The sequence below is a fragment of the Mesoplodon densirostris genome, chromosome 2, assembly GCF_025265405.1.
Source record: "Mesoplodon densirostris isolate mMesDen1 chromosome 2, mMesDen1 primary haplotype, whole genome shotgun sequence".
Taxonomy (NCBI): Eukaryota; Metazoa; Chordata; class Mammalia; order Artiodactyla; family Ziphiidae; genus Mesoplodon; species Mesoplodon densirostris.
Window position 1 is genome coordinate 111328707 of NC_082662.1, and position 23480 is coordinate 111352186.

The window sequence follows — 23480 nt, forward strand, 5'->3', positions numbered from 1 at the left end:
TTATTTATTTTCATTTATTTTTGGCTGCGTCAGGTCTTAGTTGCAGCGCATGGGCTCTTTGTAGCAGCACATGGACTTCTCTCTAGTTGTGGCGTGCAGGGTTTTTTTCTTTCTCTAGTTGTGGCACACAGGCTCCAGGGCGCGTGGGCTCTGTAGTTGGTGGCACACGAGCTCTAGTTGAGGTGCACGAGCTCAGTAGTTGTGGCGTGCAGGCTTAGTTGCCCCGCAGCATGTGGGATCTTAGTTCCCTAACCAGGGATCGAACCCGCGTCCCCTGCATTGTAAGGTGGATTCTTAACCACTGGACCACCAGGGAAGTCCCTTAAATATCTTTATGTATCTGTTTCTACAAATTGACTTATTTTAATGGCTCACAGTTTGCTTAGCTTTTCTCCAGTTGTTAGGCATTCTGTTATTCACTGTTACTATCTGTAGCGCTATAAATATATGTATCAGTCACTTTTCCCCCTTCTGAGTTATTTCTTTGGGCTATATTCCTAAATGAATCAAAGAGCATAGACAGTTCAGTAAGTTTGCTCATTTAGATCATTACCTGATAAATGATGACAGCTTAAAAATTATACAAGTTCTGTGGATGTAATGGATGCTCTAGTGATCGTGTTATGATTGATTTTATTGTGACCTCCTCCCAGAGTTTATGAGTGTAACAAAGGCTGCAAATGTGACCCAAACATGTGCACAAACCGGTTGGTGCAGCATGGACTGCAGGTTCGACTGCAGCTCTTCAAGACCCAGAACAAGGGCTGGGGTATCCGCTGCTTGGATGACATTGCCAAAGGCTCCTTTGTCTGTATTTATGCAGGTTGGTGATGAAATGAAAGGGTTGCTTTCTGGGGTTTAGGACATGGTGGGACATTGAATCATAGACAAGTTGAACTTAAGAATGCTTGACATGTGAACTGGGGGAAAGGGGAAGCCAGGATTTTCTTCTATAAAGAACATGAGTGATGTGCCTGTCTGGGTGGATCAAGAAGGGACAAAAGTGCTTCAGGAGGACGAGAACAAAAAGGGATGAAGGGGTGGGATAGGGAGAGCAGGAGGGAGGGAGACACAAGAGGGAAGAGATATGGGAACATATGTATATGTATAACTGATTCACTTTGTTATAAAGCAGAAACTAACACACCATTGTAAAGCAATTATACTCCAATAAAGATGTTAAAAAAAAAAGGGGGGGGGATGAAATTGTGGACATGATGGTTCAGCAGAGAGACATGATAGTAGAGTCCAGTGTGTCATTTTTTCGCACATCACTCCACCCAGAGATTTAGCATAACTGAAGAACTCTCTTTTGGTAAACAAAGAGGAAGAATGGGATGGCAGAAAGGGCAAGATTTAAAACTATAGTAAGTTCCCCTTACTCTCATAGTTAAGACGCTAAGAAGGAGGTATCATCAAAGAGAAATGAGACACCATAAATGGAGGCGATTTGACTCTCTTTGCTGGTGGGCTGGATAGTGATGGAATGAACTTTATTCTTTCTAAAAGCACCTCATAACCCTGGAAGGCCTTTCTCTTCATTCCCAGGCAAAATCCTGACAGACGACTTTGCCGACAAGGAGGGCCTGGAAATGGGTGATGAGTATTTTGCCAATCTGGACCATATTGAGAGCGTGGAGAACTTCAAGGAAGGATATGAGAGTGATGTCCCCTGTTCCTCTGACAGCAGTGGTGTAGACTTGAAGGACCAGGAGGATGGCAACAGCGGTACAGAGGACCCCGAGGAGTCCAATGACGATAGCTCAGATGATAACTTCTGTAAGGACGAGGACTTCAGCACCAGCTCAGTGTGGCGCAGTTATGCTACCCGGCGGCAGACCCGGGGCCAGAAGGAGAATGGATTGTCTGAGATGCCTTCCAAGGACTCTCGCCCCCCAGACCTTGGGCCCCCACGTGTTCCTGTCCCTCCATCGATCCCTGTAGGTGGCTGCAATCCACCTTCCTCTGAAGAGACACCCAAGAACAAAGTGGCCTCGTGGTTGAGCTGCAATAGTGTCAGTGAAAGTGGCTTTGCTGACTCTGACAGCCGTTCATCCTTCAAAACTAGTGAAGGTGGGGAAGGTCACCCTGGGGGAGGCAGAGGGGAGGCTGAGAAGGCTTCCACCTCAGGGCTGGGCTTCAAGGATGAGGGAGACATCAAGCAGCCCAAGAAAGAGGTAAGCAGTGGCAGGAAACTCTTGAGAATTGTGGCTTTTCTATAACTTTTTTGTGGTAACAAACAATGTGGTCTCACCATGAGTCTTTTTTTTTTTCTTTTTTTTTTTTTTTGGCCGTGCCACGTGGCTTGTGGGATCTTAGTTCCCTGACCAGATATCAAACCTGTGCCCCCTGCAGTGGAAGCGTGGAGTTCTAACCACTGGACTGCCAGGGAATTCCCTCATGAGTCTTCACATGCAGATTATTTACTTGATGGATATTTCTGTGGCAAATCTGATTAACCTACCCCTAATACATTCCTAGTGTTGGTTTAAAGAACCAAATTATTTTAAAATCAGCCTGCTGGGGGGAAAGTATCTGATTTATTCCAAAGTGAAGGGTTTATAAGTAATTTTTTTAATTGCTATTTCAAGTTATCTACATCATTGCTTTCTTTTATTATAGTAGAATGATCTTACAAGAATTGATCTTACATGTATTTTTAATGATGTTGAAACTTAGCACATTACAGGTGGTGAACTGTCCCTTGTCCTCGTAAGATTCTGCCCGTGGTGTTTTCCATGTACGTTTTTTAATGCCCTATTGTTGGGAAGGGTTAAAGACCCCTCCCAGGGGGGGCTTCCTGCTGAGAATGATTGTTACTCTTAACTTGCAGAGTAATTTCTTGACACACACTCCACTTTAGGTAGTGTACCTGTTACTGGCTAACATCTTTGGAGGTCATTTGAGGTGAAGTCTGTAATCGTTGGATTTGTTATCCAGGACCATGAAAACACTTAACCCTTCACTTGCTCTCTTTTCCAGGACCCTGATGACCGAAACAAGATGTCAGTGTAAGTGCCTCTCTGACCTTTTTCCAAGTCTACCTTCTCTAAAGCCTACAGAAGTAGCCTAAGAAACAGCCAGTAACCTGACCCCTCTCATGTCTTCCTCTCCCATCAGAGTTACTGAAAGCTCTCGAAATTATGGTTACAATCCTTCTCCCGTGAAGACTGAAGGACTTCGCCGCCCACCAAGTAAGACTAGCATGCATCAGAGCCGACGACTCATGGCCTCTGCTCAGTCAAACGCTGACGTAAGTGACCTTTCTCAAGCTGTACCTTACCCAGCTTTCTGTTTTATTCAGAGTCTGAGTAAAGGAACATGCTCGCCTCATCAAGTCTGTCACCATAATTACTGTTACATATCTTATTTCTCTGGCCTTGACTTCCTGCCTCATTTTCCTTCACCCAGCATCTAATCTTGCTATAGTCTGAGCCCCTTCCTGCGTAACCATAGGTAAACGCAGGGATTCAAAAGGGCCCTCTCCATTTACCCTTATTCCTTCTTTTCACCCTTCCACTTCCCCAGGACATCCTGACACTGTCCAGCAGCACAGAAAGTGAGGGGGAAAGTGGGACCAGCCGAAAGCCCACTGCTGGTCAGACTTCAGCCACAGCCGTTGACAGTGATGATATCCAGACCATCTCCTCTGGCTCTGAAGGGGATGACTTTGAGGACAAGAAGAACATGTCTGGTAGTCTGGAAGAATTTGGGGGGTAGTAGGAAAGAACCAGTTGGAGGGAAAATTCAGATCCTGAGAGTTGAAGCATCTCTGGGAGGGCTCCCTGACTCCCAGCTAAACTGTTAATATCAATGTTTGACACATCCCTTCCCTGTCTTCTTTCCAGTTCCCTACTCTTTTCCCTTGGCCCCTTTATCCAGCAGATCTAATCCTGCTTGAAAAAAATGTCACCTAGGCTCTTTGCCTCAGAGTCCCAGCTTATTGGTATTCCTGAGCTGCCCTGGGTGGGATAAAAAGGGAAGTAGAATGTCCAGTCATGAGGTAGGATAGGCCTAACCCCATTCTTCCTGTCCAGGTCCAACGAAGCGCCAAGTGGCAGTAAAATCAACCCGGGGTTTTGCTCTTAAATCAACCCATGGGATTGCCATTAAATCAACCAACATGGCATCCGTGGAAAAGGGGGAGAGTGCACCTGTTCGTAAGAACACACGCCAATTCTTCGATGGGGAGGAGTCTTGCTACATCATCGATGCCAAGCTTGAAGGCAACCTGGGCCGCTACCTCAATGTGAGACCCCTTTCCCTCACCTGTATGTGCTGATTATCCCATGGTCCTCACATTTCTAGTTCTTTTAACACAACTATATAAACCCACCTTTTCTTGTTATAAATTCTTGATCTCAAAGGATCTTTCAAAACTTCTCTGTTGTGATGGGGAGGATCAAATGGCATTGTTTTCATCCAACTCTCACTCACCCCACAAAGCCAGAGTCTGTTTCCTTAGTTCTTATTTGAATCTGTCCTTAACCCTATAGCACAGCTGCACCCCCAACCTGTTTGTCCAGAATGTCTTCGTGGATACTCATGATCTTCGCTTCCCGTGGGTGGCCTTCTTTGCCAGCAAGTAAGAGGGAGTCAGGAAAGGGGATGGTTGGGTAGGAAAAGAAGCCCAAGGTTGGGGAGGGGCAAGGACTACAGAAATTTGAAGGGCCGCTCCTCCATCTGTGATCCAGCGCCACCTGCATGCTCAGTCACCCCAGGTGCCTGGGTTATCTGCTGTTTCACCACACTCCTTCCTTTTCTTCCTCTTCAGGAGAATCCGGGCTGGAACAGAACTCACCTGGGACTACAACTACGAGGTGGGCAGCGTGGAGGGCAAGAAGCTGCTTTGCTGCTGTGGGGCCATCGAATGCAGAGGGCGTCTTCTTTAGAGGACAGCCTTCTTCCTAACCTTCCGAACCCTTCCTGAGCTGCCCTTTCCTCAGGAACTGGGTCTTCCTGACTGTTGAATTCTGACCCCCAAGTCTCTAGTCTGGCTACTCCCCCAGCTCCTAGCAGATAGAAATGGGGGTTCTGGATCAGGAGATCCCTTCCACTGTGGTGCTAGCAGGCAGGGCCCCTCCCCCACCTCCTGAGGCATAGAGGTGGGAGAGGTCACCACTCTAACCTGGGCCTGACATCCCTTCAGTCCTCCTGTTGCTCACCCCTCCCATCCTACATTTGTTCACGTGTTCATGCTTCTAACAGACTTTATTCCTAGAATGAGGGCTGTGTATTTTATTATCCCTGGTTTGTATTGTTTCTTGAAAGTCTTTTAACAAGATGTTAAAACTAAGATTGTGATTTGATTTCTCTCCCTCGGCTCCCAATTCTGGGTCTTTTGATGAGAGAGCTGTTTTCCCCCCATCCTTCCCAGTGGGCAGCTGTCATTAATCTTGACCTTTCTCTACTTTTGCTTTTTCTTACTTGCCATCTGAAATTTTTCAATGTTACGTAACGGTGAGGAAGGCATGAGGAAGACTACCTTAGTTTATTTAGTTGATCCTTCTCAGTTCTTAAGAGTCTCAAACACTTGTTGCCGTGTTTTACTTAATCTTTAATATATTTTAATTAAAAAAACCATTAACAATACGTTTTGGTCTGAAGTGGTCCCTCTGCTGAAACGCCAGGCGCTAGCTGTAATTCTGGCTTTAAAACCAAAACCCCAAATGTTTAATAAATAAAAATTAGAACTAGTTGCCATTCTACTCCAAACCAGCTAGCCTAGGGAAAGAGGCCAGAGAAAGGAGGCAGTAAGATCTTGGACCTGTGACTACAGGGACAGCTGGCAGAGAAGTAACAAAAGACTGTCTGAGCAGTCCCCATTGTGGCCCCCACTTTTTGGCAGAGGTAGGATAAGGGTCATGTGCACCCTCCTACACTCAATTCATTTGTATCTTAGGGAAAAAGTTAAAAGCTCAGCTTTGGTTTCTGGTCCAAGTTAGGGAGATTAGAAAGGTGAGCCTTGGTCCAACTTTGGCAGAATGAGGCCCACGGGTGGGACAGTAAGGCACGACCCTGGCTCTGGAGGTCCGGGAGTCAAAGGCAGACAGCTAGGGCCAGATTCTGAAGAATAAGGAATGTGAGTTGTGACCCCCACCCCTGTAGCTGAGGAAAGGTCTCGAAAGCAATAGAAAGGACAACTTGGAAAGTAGGGAGGAAAATAAGACCATCCCCCACTCTTGTAACAAGGATATAACCAACCTCCCCTTCCCTGGGGATAGGCTGGTTAGAATTTGGTTTAAAGGCAACTGGGTGAAAAAGCAGCAGGGGTCGGGGCACAGAGAAGAACACCCTCCTCTCGCTTTCTCCTTTCTCCCAGAGCTTCAAGTGACCCTGTGGGGAGAGTGGGGTAGTTCCTTGGCTTTATGCTTTAATCTGAGGGGCAGCAGGGACAACGGTTCAGTCATTCTTACGATGGTTGTTATTGAGGATGGGGTGGCCGTTGGCTAGGGGCCGGCTCTTTGCTCCTCCCCCAGCTGCAGCCTCCTCCCCCTCTGAGCTCTCTGTTTCTTCCCGGTCACTGCGTTCATCTTCTACCAGCTGTGGAAAGGGATGAGAAGGGTTACAAACCCCTAAGGACTGCCTCTCTCCGTAGGCTTTTTCCAGCTACACCCAGGGCCCCACCGTAGTTTTTAGAGGGTTGCTGATACGGGAAGGGAATCTGGGCAGTACTAGAGTTGAGGGGAGTAGGGCCTACACAATGGGGACAGAAGCCTCACCTTTCCAGTTATGAACTTGTGGGCCATGCGCAAAATGAGGTAGGCCCAGAAGATATGCAGCAGCTGTAGCACTCCCATCATGAAATTGAAGAAATAATAGCCAAAGAAGGCAGGATAGAGCTCCAGTGGGTACACCAGGGTGCAGTGCAGGATCCTTGGGATGAAAAGGGAGAGACAAGAACTGTGAACACAGAAAAGGGGTTAAGATGGAGGATTGAAAATGTGGGTACGGAGCAGGGAGACTCCTGATTTCTTGAAAACAGGAGTATAGTGTGGCCTCCTACTCACCAGAAGGGCAGGATGACCAGTCGGGTGATGATAAAGACAATGGCGAAGACGATGAAGATGTTGTTGCAGGTGTTTTTCCATCCCGCATAGTTAAACATCTTGGCTGACTGTGTAGATAGCCCCCATCCATCATGAGCGCCCTACTCTCCCGTATACGTTCATATGTATGCCCCAGTTACCACACTGGCCCTGTGCCCCCAGCTCCCTGATCCCAGGCACATCCACCTCCCCACCACCACTACCCCCCCACCCCCACCCCACCGAAAATGGATAGAGGGACAGAAGAACCTGCACCAGGGTCTCTAGGCTTGAAGAAATGCCCAGAAATCCTGACCTCTAGCAGGTAGTCAGAAGAGTCATGCAGAGCCATGATAAGAGTCCCTGCTCGGACGTAACTGGCAAACCAGGAGAAGCTAATGAGGATGATGGTGGCCACGTGGTGGATGATCTGTTCCTTGAAATCCTGTAGAAAAGATGCAGCCTCCAGAGGACCTTTTCCTGGTCCCTAGCCTCCATTCTTCCTCCCCTTCACCTTTAATTCCACTTATCCCACAACTCCATTCAAAGCACCCAGAAGTCAAAGGGGAGGCCCTTCATCCCAGGGCTTCATTTTGGCTCCTAGGCTTAATGGCACAGCCCCTTGACCCACCTTTCGCTTGACATCAGAAGCAATGCTGAAGAGCAGGGACCAGTAGAAAGACAGTTCAATCATGTAGTACCAATACTGGGAAGGGATCATGCTCTGGGAGAGGGGAGAGAGAAGAGGAAGGTAAGGGACCCCAGAGCAACTGGACTCAAGGGTCTCACCTCTCCAAACCCAGCCCTCCCAGAACCTGAGGTTATGTTTAGCACCATGACTCCAGTCCTTTCTGTCACATATTCCGAGATCGTCTCTTCACAAGAATGTGTATGTCCTAATCCTATCCTACACTCCAGTCCTTTCTGTCCACATATTCCGAGATCGTCTCTTCACAAGAATGTGTATGTCCTAATCCTATCCTACACTGGTTCTCTTAATCACCCCATGTAAGGAATCAGGACCCATCTCGTACCTGTATGGGATATCCCTCCCAAACTTTCCTCATGTCATAGAACCAGGGTTTCTGCAGAGAGATGGTGAGAGGTTAAAGGAGGAGGGACCCAAATTCTGTGGCCTCATCCCACCTTGCCAGAGAATCTACTCCCACCTCCCAGTAATCCCCACTCACGTCTACAATGACAGCCATGCCGGCAATGAAAGCAATCAGGTAAAATGTGAATCTCCAGCTGGAAGAGGAAGCAGAAATAGCTAGGAGAGTGGGCTGGGAGAATGGCACAGCCCTCCAACCACCCCCAAGTACCTCCCTCCAGATAGCCTCTCACGGACATTAATAACCGAATTTCCCTCCTCAGCTGGGTATAATCTCCCTGCATACAGCTATGACCCACCCCTCCCGCCAAAATACATCAGACCTTCCTCTGCTGCCCAGTTTCTCTTGCTCCAACCTCCCCTACCTTGCTTCTCGGAACTTCTTGAGGAGACTGGGCCGGTCCTGGTTGCGGCGGCGGCGGAACCAGCGCTCTACCTGGCGGCCAGAGAGCCCACTCTGCCGTGACAGCAGCTCTACCTCTGCCTGAGTGTAGTGGAGAAGCCCATTACACTCCGCTTCAGAACTCAGCAGCACCCCACCCTCTGCCAGTAATGACCCAAGTTGGCCCCACTGCCCTCCCATCTCTTCCGCCACCAGAGCTGGCATTCCAACCCTATCTCCTCCTCACTCCCCACCAGAACTCTTAACGCCCAGAACAGGGTCTGCAGCTCATACCTGTTTGGGCTGTTTGCCACTGGTCAGGTAGAAATGCTCCAAAGTGGGGTTGAGAGGTGCCCGCAGCCGAGTTTTCTCTTTTACATTCAGGAGGGCAGCCAGTGGTGTAGCCACGTAACTGGGGAAGGGATATGAGTGAGGACCGTCTGGCTCTCTTGAAGCACCTCAGTCTCCTGGTGGCCCCTAAGCTAGGGGGCTGGCGGGGCGGGACTGCAAGCTCAGACAACTTTATCCTGGGCCTCAGTTTCCCGGCAACCCCCTCTCTGGCTGCCTTGGGCTGCCCATAGCTGACAAAGCTGCCTGTGTTCACTAGCGACCAGGCGGGTGGAGGGTGAGAACAAATAACCATTGAAGGAAAGGGCCTGGGGGTGCTGAGCCCTCAGAAAGACAATGCTGCCTTCAGTGGGGGGCACACAGTAGGCAGGGACCTGGGTGGTGAGAACACCAGAGTCCAGGACCAATTAAACAGCAAGAGACAAACTTGCAGTACAAGAAACTGTGTGGCTGGCAGCCAGGGAAGGCATAGGGGTATGTTGGTATGCTCACAGCTCAAAGAAGTATCGAATGATGAGGAAGAGCAAGGCCAGGGGTAGTGTGATATAGAGGTCTGAGGCTTTGGCGTAGACACGTCCATCTCGGTCTTCTAGATCAGCCCAGGTTAAGTTCACAGGGAGCCACAGCCGTTCCCACCAGAAGTAGTCATATAAGGTCTGGAGCATCCTGAGTGAGGAAGGGGAAGGTAGAGGGCATCAAAGCAGGCAGCAGTGTAAGAAGAGACAGATGAAAATTTTCACAGTGTTAACACAAAGAGCAGGGGCAAAGACTCAAGCCCTGGGTTTTGGTCCTGGCCATGTGGACAAATCAGTTTCCCCATCTGACATATGGTGGCTTTCCAGTTCTAACATGTACTATGCACATCAACCAAAGGTGATGCTAACACCCCATAGAAGTCCTGATTCCCTAGACTTAAGAATCTTGGGGTCTCTCCAGACTTTTGCTATCCTCAAGTGGAGGACAGGCAGGATCTGGCCCTAGAAGCTGTAACCAACAATCTTAACTAAAGTCAGAGGCATCCTCCCTTCCCCACACTCTCCAGCCTCCCCCTAGAGCCCCCAAGCAACCTGGAAGCTTCCTTGCCAGGGAAGCCCAAGAAAGGATTGCAGGGTTGGGGCAAACCCTTCCTCCTCCTTCCCTATAAGCCACTAAGGCAGCAGGTCCTAGGGAAAATTAAGAGTAAAATGAAGAGTAAAGCAAGACTATGCTCCCAAAGAACGCTGAGCTCCAGGACAACCAATGGACATCAAAACACTGCACACAAGGTTAATACGCCATGCCAAGCCATCCAGTTCCTAAATATAAGGCAGAAGAACCCTATATGAAGCCTATCCTCAGAAACAAAATGAAGACAAGGCTTCAGGGAGTCAGGGATTGGGGGACAGAGAGTCGAGACCGCAGACTAAGACATCTGGTAGAATTAGGAGCTATTTCTTAGTAAGGCTCATCTAGAAAATAAAATACTAGTCTGTGTGGGGAACACCCATCACAAATACCCTCAGCTAGGAAAGAGCTGCTGCTTTCCCACACCTCCCCCCTTTCCTCCACTGAAAGAGAAAGGATCTCCAGGGTGTTCGTGACTACTTGCATACCCGAATGAAGAAGGGAATGATCTGGGGCCCAAGCGGGGACAGCAGCTGCTTGGAGCTGAGAGAAGCAGCAAGATGATCCTGAAGAGACAATGATGCTGGGACCACCCAACACCTGGCAGTCCTGGGACTCAGCAGTGAACCCAGTAGGATGACAAGGGCAAATCTGCCAGGCTCCCGACCCCTCGTCCTCCCAGGAGGGAGGCTCGGTGGGTGGTATCCAGGCTGGCCTTGAGACTAAAAGCTGACACAGAAGGAAGGTAGTCCCCTCCCAGCCAGGGAGGAAAGAGTTGGGAGATTGTTCTCTGCTGTGAACTGGAGACCAAATGGTGCCGCTCTACGGCTGAAGGCTGATCATATCACAGCTGAGCTGGGCTGCTCCTCCGAAGGCTCCACCCCCACCCACCACAGAAGCACTTGCGAAATCCCTCTCAGCCTGTCACGGGTCTGTATTCCAGCTCAAGGACTTTACCCTCTTGTCCCCACTCCTGGTCACTGCTCTCTCAGAGGTCAGCACTGACAGTAAAGGAGCTTCAGCTCCACCTGCCCCCAGCCACACACACACACGCACACACGCGCGCGCGCACACACACACACACACACACACACTCTCTCTCTCTCTCTCTCTCTCTCTCTCTCTCTCTCTCTCACTCTCTCTCTCTCTCTCTCTCTCTCTCTCCAGGCCTCAGCTCCTGAGGGTCCTGCCCCTTCCCCCTCCACCTCAGCCAGAAGAAATACTTAATTAGTTAAAGAGATGGAAGCCTTTTGAACTGAACAAAATTAAAACACAATTATCCACAGTAGAACTCTCCCCACGCAACCAGGCGCGCACACACACACTTTTTTCCTGGAGAGAAGTTGTAGAAAATTTAGTAGAGAAGGGACAAGGCAGAATGCCTAGATGTGGTGGCACACCTCTGGCTCTTTCCAACTTTTTTGCTTAGCTTGATTGGAGGTGAGGAAATAGACCTGACCCAGTCTCCTCACTGCTATACCTCTTGGAGCCCAACTTCTCCTCCATTGAAGTTTAAAGCCAAGGGCACTGTCAGGCCTAGAAATTGGGTCCCATCCCTGACCCGGTTTCTGGTCAGTGGAAACCGGCAGGGAAGTTTCTCTTGTCACAGATATTTTGAGGATTAAAGATTCAGAGGGCTGGCTGTAGTCCTGGAGGGTATGAGTGGAGCCTCTCTCCCTGATTCATGTGGTCCAGGAATGTCTTACGCCAGTCTGATCCCTACAAAGAAGGTGAGGAGCTGGGGAAGTAGGCAGAGGGTCAGAGAGAGGTCAAGGGCAAGCGCCTGGACAAGATCTCAACCCCAGGACAAGACAGCACCTGTCCCCTTCCTGCTCCAAGCAGGGAGAGTGGAAGATGGTGTGAGCAGCAGCGCATGATGTGTCAGGAGTTCAGAGAGGCAGATTCTGAACTAAGGCTCTCTCACACCTGCGTTTTAGGCTTTCTGTAACCATAGCCCTCCCTTGCCGCCCAGCACTTCCATTAGCAGAGGAGCAACTGCCCCAGCCCTGCCCGTCACCCCCCAGGGCCTAGCCCAGCAGGGAGAGGCACCAGATTCAGCAGGGTCAGGACTTCTGACTCCATGTGAGGGGGAAGGGAAGACAACAGGGGCTCCCAGCCGGCCTCATTTACACTTCCCCACAGAACCAATCAGTCTGCTCCCAGTGGCATCCCTGGCACACCCAGCCAAGTAAAGGGATCCCACAAACAAAAAGCTGGGTCAAGAAAAGGGGATGTTCCCTCAGGATAGGGAGACAACCCTGCTTTTCTGGGTCACGTTACTTAATCTCCTGGTGGAGAAAATCACACCTATAAATATTTTTCCACTTATAGAATTTACTCCCACACACACATGACAAGACAATAGTGTGTGTGTGTATGTGTCTCTGTCTCTCTCTCTCTCACAGACACACATCCTGCCCCAGAGACCCAGACACCACTTTCTGAGGCACAGGCTGGAGAGGGGCCAGCAGAGCGGGGATTTTGTGGGCACTGGATTACCAGCAACCTGAACAGGGCTCCGCCCAGCCCCCAACTTTTGCCCCAACTCTGACTGACCTGTCCCAGACCCTCACTGATGGATGAAAAGGGGTAGAAAGTCCCCATGGGGGCTTGTAGACCCAGCTGGCTAGGAGGGCAGAAGTTTGAGTCTGGGACGAAGGGATCTCACAGACTCAATGGGATAACGGTCCCAGCAGCTCTCAGTTTGGAGGAATAATTGAGGAAAATATAACAGGATGAGTAAGTAAGGGAAGAGAGAGTGACAAAGAGAAGGTCCCACAGACTCCCAGCTTCCACTGAAGCCTGAGGGACTACAAAAAAGAAGTGGAAGAGGACCTGAATAGTCCTCCTTGTTGAAAACTTTTTCAGGGAGCAACAGCAGGTCATGAACTAGAAGGCAGTGAGCAATGGATGAAGCCAAGAAGAGGTGTGTCATTGCTCCAGGCTGCAGTATAGGTCCCAAAATTTTCATTTTTCTGGGCTGCCCCATCAGAGGCCCCAACACACCCAAATACTGCATGAGACTACAGCCTCCACGGGCAGGTGGAAGAGGAAGATGGGGGGGCGGGAGGGGGTGTGTGCAGAAGGCACAGTAAAGGATCAGCCAGCCTGTGGCCAGTGACAGGGGAAAGTGGAAGCCCTCCTTCCCAGGGGGAAAGCTGGCCAGAGGCCCCAGTGAAGGGAGTGGATTGTGGGGTATCACGGCAGACAAGAAACTCTCTCTCTTCAGAACAGAGGGTGTGCTGATCACTGTATGGTTAGGGCCAAGCCCAGCGGGAGGAGGCTGCAGACAAGTCCTTACCCTTAGGAGTCCCATCACAAGCACTGTCAGCCACCCACATCGGGCCCAGTCACCTCGACTCTGGTACGGGACAGCAACCCTTCCAACACGGATGTGGGAGGGAGTGATCGCCTGCTGGAAGCCTTCCCTGATTCAATTCTCTGGAAAGAGGGGCTCAATCCATTGCTCAGGATCCTCAGAACCCCCTGCTTCCTGGACCTGTCTACTCAGGTGACAGACCAGATTTTGATGCCAAGAACCTGGCTTGGGAAGTGAACCCCTAAGCTGAGGCCAAAGACTATAATCACACACATGCAATTAACCTACTCTCCAGAGAGCCTCCGGGCCAAAAATTAGCCAGGAGCTGAGGCCCAGAAAGCTAGTTTCACCAGCAGCTCCCCCCGACCGCAGCCCCACACACCCCATAACGGTACAAGAGCCTTAGCCTTGTGGGGCCGGGATAGACACTCAGAGCCGCACCTTCCTGTTTCCCGTTAAGCACATGGACGCTCTGACCTCCCTCCCGGAGTGGGCACAGTGAACGGGTAAGAAAAAGCAAGACCCTCCACTGTCCTCCCACTCTACAGCCACGGGACCCTCCGGGCCAGGGGCCACGACGCGGGCCCGCAGCCAGGCAGGGGGCTCTCATGCAAGTGGTCACCGGAGCTGCCTACTCCCCGACAAAGGGGCGCCTGGGGCTCGGCTGTCCGCGAGCAGCCCCGCGTCCCCACCTCCCGGCCCCTACCTGTTGCCCAGGAGGGCTCCTCCGGGCTCGGGGCGGCGCGCCGGGGGACGCCCAGGCGCACGGCCAGCCTCTCCTCGGACGGCGCTGGGGGCCCGGCCGCTCCCGCGAGGCGCTCCGGCCCGCCCTCCCCCAGGCCCGCCGCCATGAGCGCACCCGGCAGAGGCCCCGAGCCAGCTGCGGCGCCCCGCGCCCGGGCCCCTCTCCCCTCCTCGGCCCGCTGCCTTCGCCGCCGGCCCTGTCCGTGGAGCCGCGTCCTCGCGGGACCCCAGTTCTCCCAACTTTTCCGCGCCGCGTCCCGCCCCACCCCTGCGCGCGGCGCCTCGGGCTCCCGGGAGGCCGTCCCGACTCACTCGGCGGCGGCGGCAGCGGCGTCGCGGAGCTGGCCGGGCCGGGAGCCACTGCTCCGTCTCTCCTCTCGTCCGAGCTCCGGGCCCCCTCCGGACTGGCTCCGCTCACTCCTCTCCTCCCCCTTCCGCCCGCCCGCCCGCCTGCCCGCCTGCCTGCCCGCCTGCGAGCTCCCTCCCTCCTCCCCCTTCCGCCCGCCCGCCTGCCCGCTCCCTCCCTCCCGCCCGCCTGCCCGCTCCCTCCCTCTCTCTCCTCCTCCTGCCTCCCGCCGAGCCCAGCCGAGCTGAGAGCGAGCCCAGGCAGCCCGGGAAAGAAAGGCCGCGAGCAACACAGGAGCCGGGAGACTGGGCGTGGGCCTGCGGCCCGGCGACTAAACGGGAAAGGAGGGCGGGCGGCGGGACCGGGGCCTCGGCGCTGGGCAGCCGCGCCCAGCCCCCGCCACCTGCCACCGCCCCCTTCCCGGCCCGCGGCCCGGGGCGGGCGGCGGACCCCGAGGCGAGGACCCGAGCCCTCGCGGCGCCCGGCCGGCGGCCTAGCCCAGTAGAATCACCGCACTGGGGGAGAAGTCCCCGATGAGGGCAGACAGTGTGGGGACTCTCCCAGTCTCTCCGTTAGAGGTGCGCTGTAGTCCCGGGCACCCTGGGACACACCCGCGAGGTGCCCGGGGATCGGGGCGCGGAGTGGTCGGGCCCCTGCACCACTCCGCCCGCCCCCAACTGAGGTCCTCGACCTCCGCCCGGCTGCGGCCCCCAGTTCTCTCTGCCCGACCGATTGCCACACTTCCCCCTCTCCAGCCCCACTGGGCAGCGGAGGGAGGGGGGCTCCCCGGCTCCCGGCCGGCGCAGCCTCTGCGAGTCCATCCCAAGTGACGCGCGCCGAGCACCTCTCCAGGGCCGACCCAGGCATCGGACCCTCGAGATTCGGCTGCCCTTCCCAGCGCAGAGCCTGCGACCCCCCCACCCAAGACCTGCCTTAAAACTCACAGCGTTTCCACCCAAGTGCTGTAAAACCTACCCCCAGTGGCACACATAACCTACAGTAGCAGACTCTGAAGGAGCCAAACCCCAACTTTTGTTGTGTAAAATGTATTTGAGTTTTAAATCTAGACCACGTTTATCTGTATTCAAATTCATATTTTAAAATGTTTTTCCCTTGGACTGGTAAAATTGATGTTTCAGGAAGAGGCAACATGTTTATCCTAGAAAACTGGCCTTGATTCCTAATGAGGACAGAGTGTGACTAAGATGTGTTTGAGGGTTTGTTTAGAGAGAGAGCCCGCCTAGTAGAGGTAACTTACTTTTTTACCTTAATGAAATGGCGTTTTTATACTGTCACCGTTAGAACCTCTGACAGTAGCTTGTTTCATGGTTTATCTAGACAAGTTCAGGTGCTTTGACAGTTCTCTTAGGAAAGAATGTGACCTCCCAGTAATCCAGTTTGAGAGCTTGGCCCTCACTTAAGACGCTATCTGGAGAGGTAGAAAGGCAGAGGCTGACTGACTTACCAACTTTTCCTTTGCTCTTTGCAGTGGGACCCCTGGCCCAGGCCTACATTGGGGAAATGAGACTTGGTCCACCCCCTGGCCCCTGGCCCCTCGCCCCTTGAACCGGTACCCAGGGGACTCTGCAGCCTTTTTTGAGCCCCAGACTTGCCTGATTTTCCAGTTCCCAGCAACCCCTCCAGCCCTTAATTTCTTTGCCCCAGGCTGAACTTTATTAGCATATCATATCTTTCTACCCCTTTGTTTCTCCCCCTTCCTCTGCCTTCCAATTCCTAATTCCCCTCTATCTGTCTTGAGTGCCCTCCCCAGATTCCCTTTTCCAGCAGGGTTCCAGTGTCTCCTCTTTGGGCCCCAGCTAAACTTTGGGTACCCCTCTTCCTCCTCCCCATATCTGTCCTACTTGGCTCCCCTCCTTTAGTTTCTGAACCCTTTTCTCGGGCAGTTTTCCTAGACTTTCCCAAGTCCTCACCAGACTTTTTAAATGATTCCTCAGAGAACTGAAGACCAGTTAACTTTCTTTTAAGATAGCACTGGGAGGGGAAGTTTGGGGCAGAAGCTGAATAGCAAGGCCTGAAAAATAAAGATAAGAGGGTGTACCCCTCCCCCAGGAGACAAAGGAGAAGGTGGATGGAGAAAGGGAAACTGGGCCTCAGGCAGCATTAGAATGATGCTACCAGTTTAGAAACACACACACACACTCTCTCTCTCTCTCTCTCTCTCTCTCTCTCTCTCTCTCTCTGCCTGTTTTGGACCAAGAGATTTTGATCACTCTGACCCATCCCCCACGACCGTGGGCTGGCATGGCTACGCCCACAGTGCCCCAAGCTGCCCGCCTTGTTGTGACTCACTTCCTCTGTATGGGCTGCTGAGGTGTCCGGAGGTGAGGCTGAGGACACAACTAGGCCTTTGGCCTGGGATTTAGGTATCTGGGACAGGCAAAGACATGGACCCCAGTTGTGGAAAGTGGATCTTGGTCTTCCCAGGTCAGGCTGGCTTGTGCAACACAGAAACCTATTTGGATAAAAGAGTAGAGCTTGGCTAGTACGTGAGCAGAGGGATTGAGGTGCCAGGAATTCTGGGGAGAAAAAGTTTTATAACAGGAAATATGGCCAGGAGGAGTTTCTATGTATTCTGAAACCATGCAGTGCAAAGTATTTGCAGAAAAGCAATATGGACTTAGAGTTGAACAAGTTTTCATGAGTCAACAGCTAAGACTCTGTATGTTACTTACTGCTTATCCTCCTGCATTCCACTAAGAGGGACCCCAAGTCAGCCATGCCCTTGTGAATGAAAAAATGTTGCCTGCCATATCAGTAAACAAAGGATGTTGCAGCCAGCAAGACATCACATTACAGGGATTTCCCTGGTGGTCCAGTGGCTAAGACTCTGAGTTCCCAATGCAGGCTGCCTGGGTTCGATCCCTGGCTAGGGAACTGGATCCCACGTACCACAACAAAGATCCCACATGCCTCAACTAAGACCCAACACAGCCAAATAAATAAATAAATATTTTTTAAAAAAGAAAAGGCATCACATTACAGCTGCCCTGACAGTGAATCCTGAGAGAACTCAGGACGGAAACGGGATGCCCACCATCAAGCTATCAGCCACTGCAGCCACACACACCCCCCCAACAATGCACCCTGAGGAGACTCAGGATGGGAAAACACAGGATACTGGCCCCAGATAGCTGAGATACATATCAAAGGAATGATTTCAGTGAGCCCAGACTTTTGCATCTTTCCATACATAGAAAAGCACTGAATTCATTAACTTGACATGTCTTATTTTCTTTAATGAACAGTAATCTTTTGATATTCTTTTTTTATATATATAAATTTATTTATTTATTTGTCTGTGTTGGGTCTTCGTTGCGGTGCGCAGGCTTCTCGTTGCCATGCCTTCTCGTTGCCGTGGCTTCTCTTGTTGCGGAGCGCAGGCTCTAGGCACGCGGGCTTCAGTAGTTGTGGCACGCGGGCTCAGTAGCTGTGGCTCGCGGGCTCTAGAGCGCAGGCTCAGTAGTTGTGGCGCACGGGCTTAGTTGCTCCGCGGCATGTGGGATCTTCCCAGACCAGGGCTCGAACCCATGTCCCCTGCATTGGCAGGCGGATTCTTAACCACTGCGCCACCAGGGAAGTCCCTCTTTTGATATTCTGACTGCCTGGTTCTTGTTACAAAACTCCTATATATCCTGCTCCTCCCTCACCTCTTCAGAGCAGTCCCTCAGAGGTGTCTGAGAGGCTGCGTCCCAGGCTTAGCCCTCAGTATTGTCTGCCAAATAAAACATAACTCTCAACTTTTACGTTGTGCGTTTTTTCAGTCGACACCCTCATCTGAGTGATGAGGAAAGCACTGAGAAGTTAGGAGACCTGGATTCTGGTTCTAACACTATGGCTTCTGGAAGTCACTCAGCCTCCTTGAGTCAGTAACAAGAGGGTGGTAGACCAGGTCATCCCTAAGATCTCCTCCAACTCCGAAATTCTAAAATTTAGGGCATGGGGGTGGAGGGTGATTTAGTAAATCTGAAAACAACCTCAATCTGGCCCTGGAGTTGAACAAAACAAAACCCAGGGACAAAAGGAGTGAGATTCCACCAGCTTCAGGCGAGCATTTGTAAACACATCACACACACACTCCTAGGCAACCAGGACCACTCTTCTGCCTCCAAATTCAGGATTCAGCCTTGCAGGTCAGCCAGCAGTACCTTGCAGAGGTTTGGACTGGGGAAACAGGAGCCCTCTCTCGCCCTTCATTTCCCCCTAAGCCTACTTGGAACGTGTGCCCAAACGAGATTCTGAAGGGTACAGAAAACCAAAGGCACAGGGACCCTGGCTGTGGAGCCGCTGTACTACGGTAACCCAGCCTAGAAGTCTCCTGCATGTGTCCTGAGGTCTGTCTCAGCAGGGTCGCTTGCCTACCTGAGGCTCTTCCCCGACCCTGCCTGCCCACCAAGCTCACCTAGAAACCTGATGTCCTCGGGAGACTGCGCTTCCCAAGTGGACCAGGAGAGCCCCTGGATATCTGTGGCTGGAGCCAGAGCCTCAGAGACCTCAAGTGGCCGCCAGGGGTCTCGAGGCTCTCTCTCAGTGGGTTTCGATGGCCTCTTGTGGCCAGATTGGGGATTGGCAAGAAAGAAGTTGCAGAAGAGAGCCAAGGCTGAAATTCTTAGGGAGATGCTAATAACAGTTATCTTTATAAAATAACATAACAATATTAATTATTACATATTAGTTAACATTTTGACATGTGTACTTACCATTCTGTGCCCAGCTCTCTTCTAAAGTGCTTTACATGTATTAATTTATTTAATTCTCACAATAGCCTAAAATATAAACACTGTTATTATCTCCATTTTGACAAGGAGGAAACTGAGCACAGAAAGGTTAAGGTGGTTGCCAAGGTCACACAGCAGAATTCTAAGTCTAAGGAATCTGGCTTCAGAACCTTTGCTTTTAATCACCATGCTGAAACTGCATCCCATTTTTCAGGTTGCCAGGTAAAATATAGGATGTTCAGTTAAATTACAATTTCAGACAAACTGCAAATAATTTATTAGCATAGTATATCCTACGAAATATATGGGTCATACTTAATACTAACAAATTATGTGCTGTATTTACTAAATCTGGCAACCCTAATTTACAAGGCACTTTTCTCTGCCAAGTGCCATCACACATATTACCTCATTTAATCCTCCCAGGAAGCCTATTCTCAGGTGCCCCAGGATTCCCCCTCCCCACCACCTCCCCACCACACTTCATCTTCTCCCAATATTCCCTTTTTTTTTTTTTCAGGTAAAGAAAACAGAGGGGGCTTCCCTGGTGGTGCAGTGGTTGAGAGTCCGCCTGCCGATGCAGGGGACACAGGTTCGTGATCCGGTCTGGGAAGATCCCACATGCCGTGGAGCGGCTGGGCCCGTGAGCCATGGCCGCTGAGCCTGCGCGTCAGGCGCCTGTGCTCCGCAGCGGGAGAGGCCACAACAGTGACAGGCCCGCGTATCGCAAAAAAAAAAAAAAAAAGAAAACAGAGGGATTTTCCTGGCGATCCAATGGTTAAGACTCTGCGAACCCAACGCAGGGGGCACAGATTCGATCCCTCGTCAGGGAAGATCCCGCATGCCGCATGGCATGGCCAAAAACAAGAAAAAGAAAGAGACATGATGGAGACCTGAAGTGACTAGCTGAGGTTGCAGAACGTAACAAGTGGCAGAGCTGGGACTGAACCCACATTCTCCAGCAAAAATTGGTGCGTGTTTTCCACTTTAACAGGAGAGAAAAGCGAGAAGCAGTGATTGCCACCATGGAAGTCTCCCTTTATAGCATCTCCTTAGGCCTGGTCTGCTCTGAGGAAGAGCTGCTGGTCCCTCCTCAGAAAACAAGTGAGGACCTTCCCAGGGTGGGAGAGTGGCAGAGGAGTGGAGACAGGTCTCTGGCTTCTGTGCCCAGCCCCCAGCAGACCTGTCCAGGGCAGCAGGAAGGAGACTGCTCCCAGACCCTAGGGAGTTGGCTGTGAGATTCGAGTAATTGTCTGCTCAGGGGCCCCTCAGGCTCCCCAAGACTGTTTACCTGCTGCTCTGTGCACAGACAGCCTCCAGCCCAGCTGCTGGGGTTGCATCACCTGCAGCTAAAACAGCCCTGGCAGCCAAAAGGCAACACAAGGAATCTAAGACACAGGGACCCAGGGAGCCTCTTTCATCTCCCTGTTGCCTTTTGGAAGCACAGTGCTTCTGCCCACAGGGAACACCCTGTGCGTTTTTCTCTCTTGACTCTGATCTGCTCCTATCCCCGGAATACCTTTGCCCTTCCTTCCCTGAAGATTTACACCGTCCCGTCCCCCGTCACTCGCTCTACTACTCTCTTCCAATCACTCCCACTCGCTACTGCTCTACTACCCCTCTGGGATGCAGGCTGGGGTGCCCTGCTGGTATGTGCCCCAACAGGTTTTTCCGTACCAGCCTCCAAATCAGTCTGGAGCCTGTCTGACCTGCCCCCACCCCACCCCATCCCCCCTCCAGGGAGCTGGAGTCAGAGGCAGAGCCAGGTCAGAAGCTGGACTTAGAGACTGGGCTTCTGTGGTCCCACCTGGCCCCGCCGGGACGGCAGTGCACAAAGCCTCCTGTGTCGGGGCTGAGCTGCTGAGAGGCCAGCAGAGTTCTCCGCATGGGTTAAGGCCAGTTCCTGGGAGGAGAGATGCTGGGTAGGGAGGTGTTGGCATGTGGGACCCAGTACAGCCTGGTCCTCTCCCATATTTGGGAGGGGCCAGAGCCTGAGAGGATAGCTAGGCTGGTCTGCTGGAGAGGTCATCTGACTGGCTGTTCAGCTTGGGCTGCACACACACCCTCTCCTGTACCAGGCCACACAGGAGCTGGTGCCCATACACAGTACGCCACCAGGCTCTGAGGACACCCACTTCGTCCCCAGCACCTCCGGGTAAGCACTGGACCTGGGCTCTCATGCTGCAGCTGGGGGTGGAGGGAGGAACTTGTTGATCACTTGAGGGAGGGAGAAAGGAGTTTTCCTTTTCTAACATGAGTGCCTGCTTCCTTCTGCAGGCACCCGTGTACCCACAAGAACACATACTCATGTCAGCTCAGAGATTGCACCTGCTGACCTAAAGATCCCAGCTGGAGACTCCGAGGGTGAAAGGCTCACAGTGGTGGAAGCTCTGTGGGCAGGGCGTGGGGCTTACTTGGAGGCTGGGGCTGAAGGTGGGGGAAAATGCTGTTATCTCCCGCCCCACATACTTCATCCTGCTGCCTCTCCTCGCCTGCCTCCCTTACGCTGCCCCAGGAACACCCAGCCAGGCCATGGAACGAAGGGAGGTGACCTCAGAAGGGGATCATCCACCTCAGACCAAGGGCTGGGGAGCCTTGGGACCAACCCTAGAGTCTGGGAGGGTTTGTTTGGTGCTAGTTCTAGCAGCATCCCTGATCAAACTTGCTTCCGGAAGGATGGTGAGTGGTGGGGAAGGTGGAGGCTCCCCTCTTACCCTCCACTTGGGCTCCCAAACCTGCCAAGCAGGTTGTTCTTTTTTTCTGCAACAAGGGAAAGGAATGGGTAAAGGGAGTCCAGGCTCCCAGACCTGGGGTCATAAAGCGGCCCAGAAAGGCTGGGACGTTCCCCTGAATTGGCTCCTGTGTCCCTCCCCCCAGGGCATCCAGTCGCACCATGTCTGTGACCAGCGGGAATATGGGACTATCCCTGGCTCAGGAGATCCTCAGCCACCTGGGCCTTGCCAACAAGGTAGGCGCTGCTGGGATTGTAGGAATCTTTTTTCTTTTTTTTACATCAACACAGGGGCTGCGGGGTGGGACGGGGAATAGGGAAGGGAGAGCTGGCCCTGAGGCCATGCCCAAGGTCTGGCCGGGGCACTGGGGAACGGGCAGACTCTGGTACCCCCGTGCTCTTACAGACTGCAGCTTGGGGCACCCTCAGAACCTTCTTGAGCTTCAGTAAAGACAAGGATGTGCAGAGGCTGCCAAGGGCCATTGCAGGCCAAGGTGAGCCCCTTCCCTCTGCACTTGGGCATATTACCTTTTAGAAACCAGTTTGTAGACCGAGAAGGAGCCTGGAAGAAGGAACTGACGATGCTCAATAGAGTATCTCCTGGGCAAGAGAGAGGAAGTTTCACGCTGCTGCTAATGTAACAATCTCATATTATTTCGTAAACATAGAGCAGCTCTCTTTTCCTAGGTTTACAAATTGTCTTGTCAAGAGTAGAGGAGTGAGCTGTGGTTAGAGGTAGGTTAGTTGACTCACCAGGGCACCAGAGCTAAAATTTTTGGCCCAGTTAATGTCTAGGTGGCCAAATACAGATATGGATTCAGTTGCCAGAATGAGGATGGTGATAACACTAGAAAAAATAACAAAAGAGCCACCATTTCTTAGGGGCTCCTTGTGTGCCAGGGCCTATGCCGAGCACATTACACATTTCAGTGAATCCTCACATCCACACTAACATCCTTGTTTTATAGATGAAAAAAATGAAGTACAGAGAGGTTAAATACCTTGCCCAAGGTCACACAGTTATTAAGTCACCTAGTCTCCTACAATACACATAATGATCCTATAGGACATGTAACTGCCACGTATCAACTCCTGGTCTATATCATAGGTGTTGGTCTATCCTATAAGCTATAGCATACTCTTGGCACCCAAGACCACCTTTCTCCACACTGGTCAGACTTTGTTCCGTATTATCCAAACTTAAATTGGCGATCTTGGTTTGAGTAATTTCATAAACAGAATCCAGTCATTGTGCTCGTTGAGCTAGGTCTCCTAGTACAACTCTCCCCCAAAACTTATAAATAAAAAAGCTCACCAAAAATTTGAAGATGGAATAGCTTTTTTATACTGGTTGAGAAACCATCATGTCTGTTAACAGCTATTCAAGACAGTACATAGAAGCATTTATTTTATCATCCAGAGATTTCCATTTTGACAGTAGATTACTGTACTCATCCAATAAAGCCTGTACTATTAAAATGAGTTAACACTAAGATTCATTTGAAGAGTTGTGGTTATCTAAATTCCTGTCATAAAAACAAACTTATACCACAGCAGTAAATGATTGTAGAGTATTTGGATTACAGGACCTAGACTCTTGGATGTAAATGCCAGATTTATCTTAGAAGTAG

At 51.5% G+C, this 23480-nt stretch overlaps 2 protein-coding genes across 7 annotated transcripts in view; one reads left to right on the forward strand and one right to left on the reverse strand.

The window, feature by feature from the left end:
• The window catches only part of SETDB1 (SET domain bifurcated histone lysine methyltransferase 1), a 30453-nt gene extending 24861 nt beyond the window's left edge, over positions 1 to 5592 (forward strand). For all 5 annotated transcript variants that reach the window (XM_060090492.1, XM_060090496.1, XM_060090497.1 and 2 more), the window contains 8 exons: positions 654 to 823; positions 1549 to 2177; positions 2983 to 3011; positions 3121 to 3253; positions 3529 to 3694; positions 4038 to 4249; positions 4497 to 4585; positions 4775 to 5592. In XM_060090492.1, the coding sequence (XP_059946475.1) occupies positions 654 to 823; positions 1549 to 2177; positions 2983 to 3011; positions 3121 to 3253; positions 3529 to 3694; positions 4038 to 4249; positions 4497 to 4585; positions 4775 to 4892 (1546 nt within the window). In that variant the 3' untranslated portion in view covers positions 4893 to 5592. The remainder of the gene's footprint in view (positions 1 to 653; positions 824 to 1548; positions 2178 to 2982; positions 3012 to 3120; positions 3254 to 3528; positions 3695 to 4037; positions 4250 to 4496; positions 4586 to 4774) is intronic.
• On the reverse strand, positions 5545 to 14466 carry CERS2 (ceramide synthase 2). 2 transcript variants are annotated; one of them, XM_060090498.1, is made up of 11 exons: positions 14349 to 14466; positions 9362 to 9535; positions 8816 to 8933; positions 8505 to 8623; positions 8219 to 8276; positions 8063 to 8113; positions 7660 to 7752; positions 7345 to 7473; positions 7011 to 7117; positions 6723 to 6876; positions 5545 to 6543 (listed from the first exon to the last, which is right to left on the reverse strand). In XM_060090498.1, the coding sequence occupies exons 2-11, from the start codon at positions 9532 to 9534 to the stop codon at positions 6403 to 6405; spliced, it is 1143 nt and encodes a 380-aa protein (XP_059946481.1). In that variant the 5' UTR covers position 9535; positions 14349 to 14466; the 3' UTR covers positions 5545 to 6402. The 2 variants fall into 2 exon arrangements, with proteins under 2 accessions (XP_059946481.1, XP_059946482.1); XM_060090499.1 differs by lacking the exon at positions 14349 to 14466 and adding an exon at positions 13999 to 14086.
• Between the last annotated feature and the right edge of the window lie 9014 nt (positions 14467 to 23480).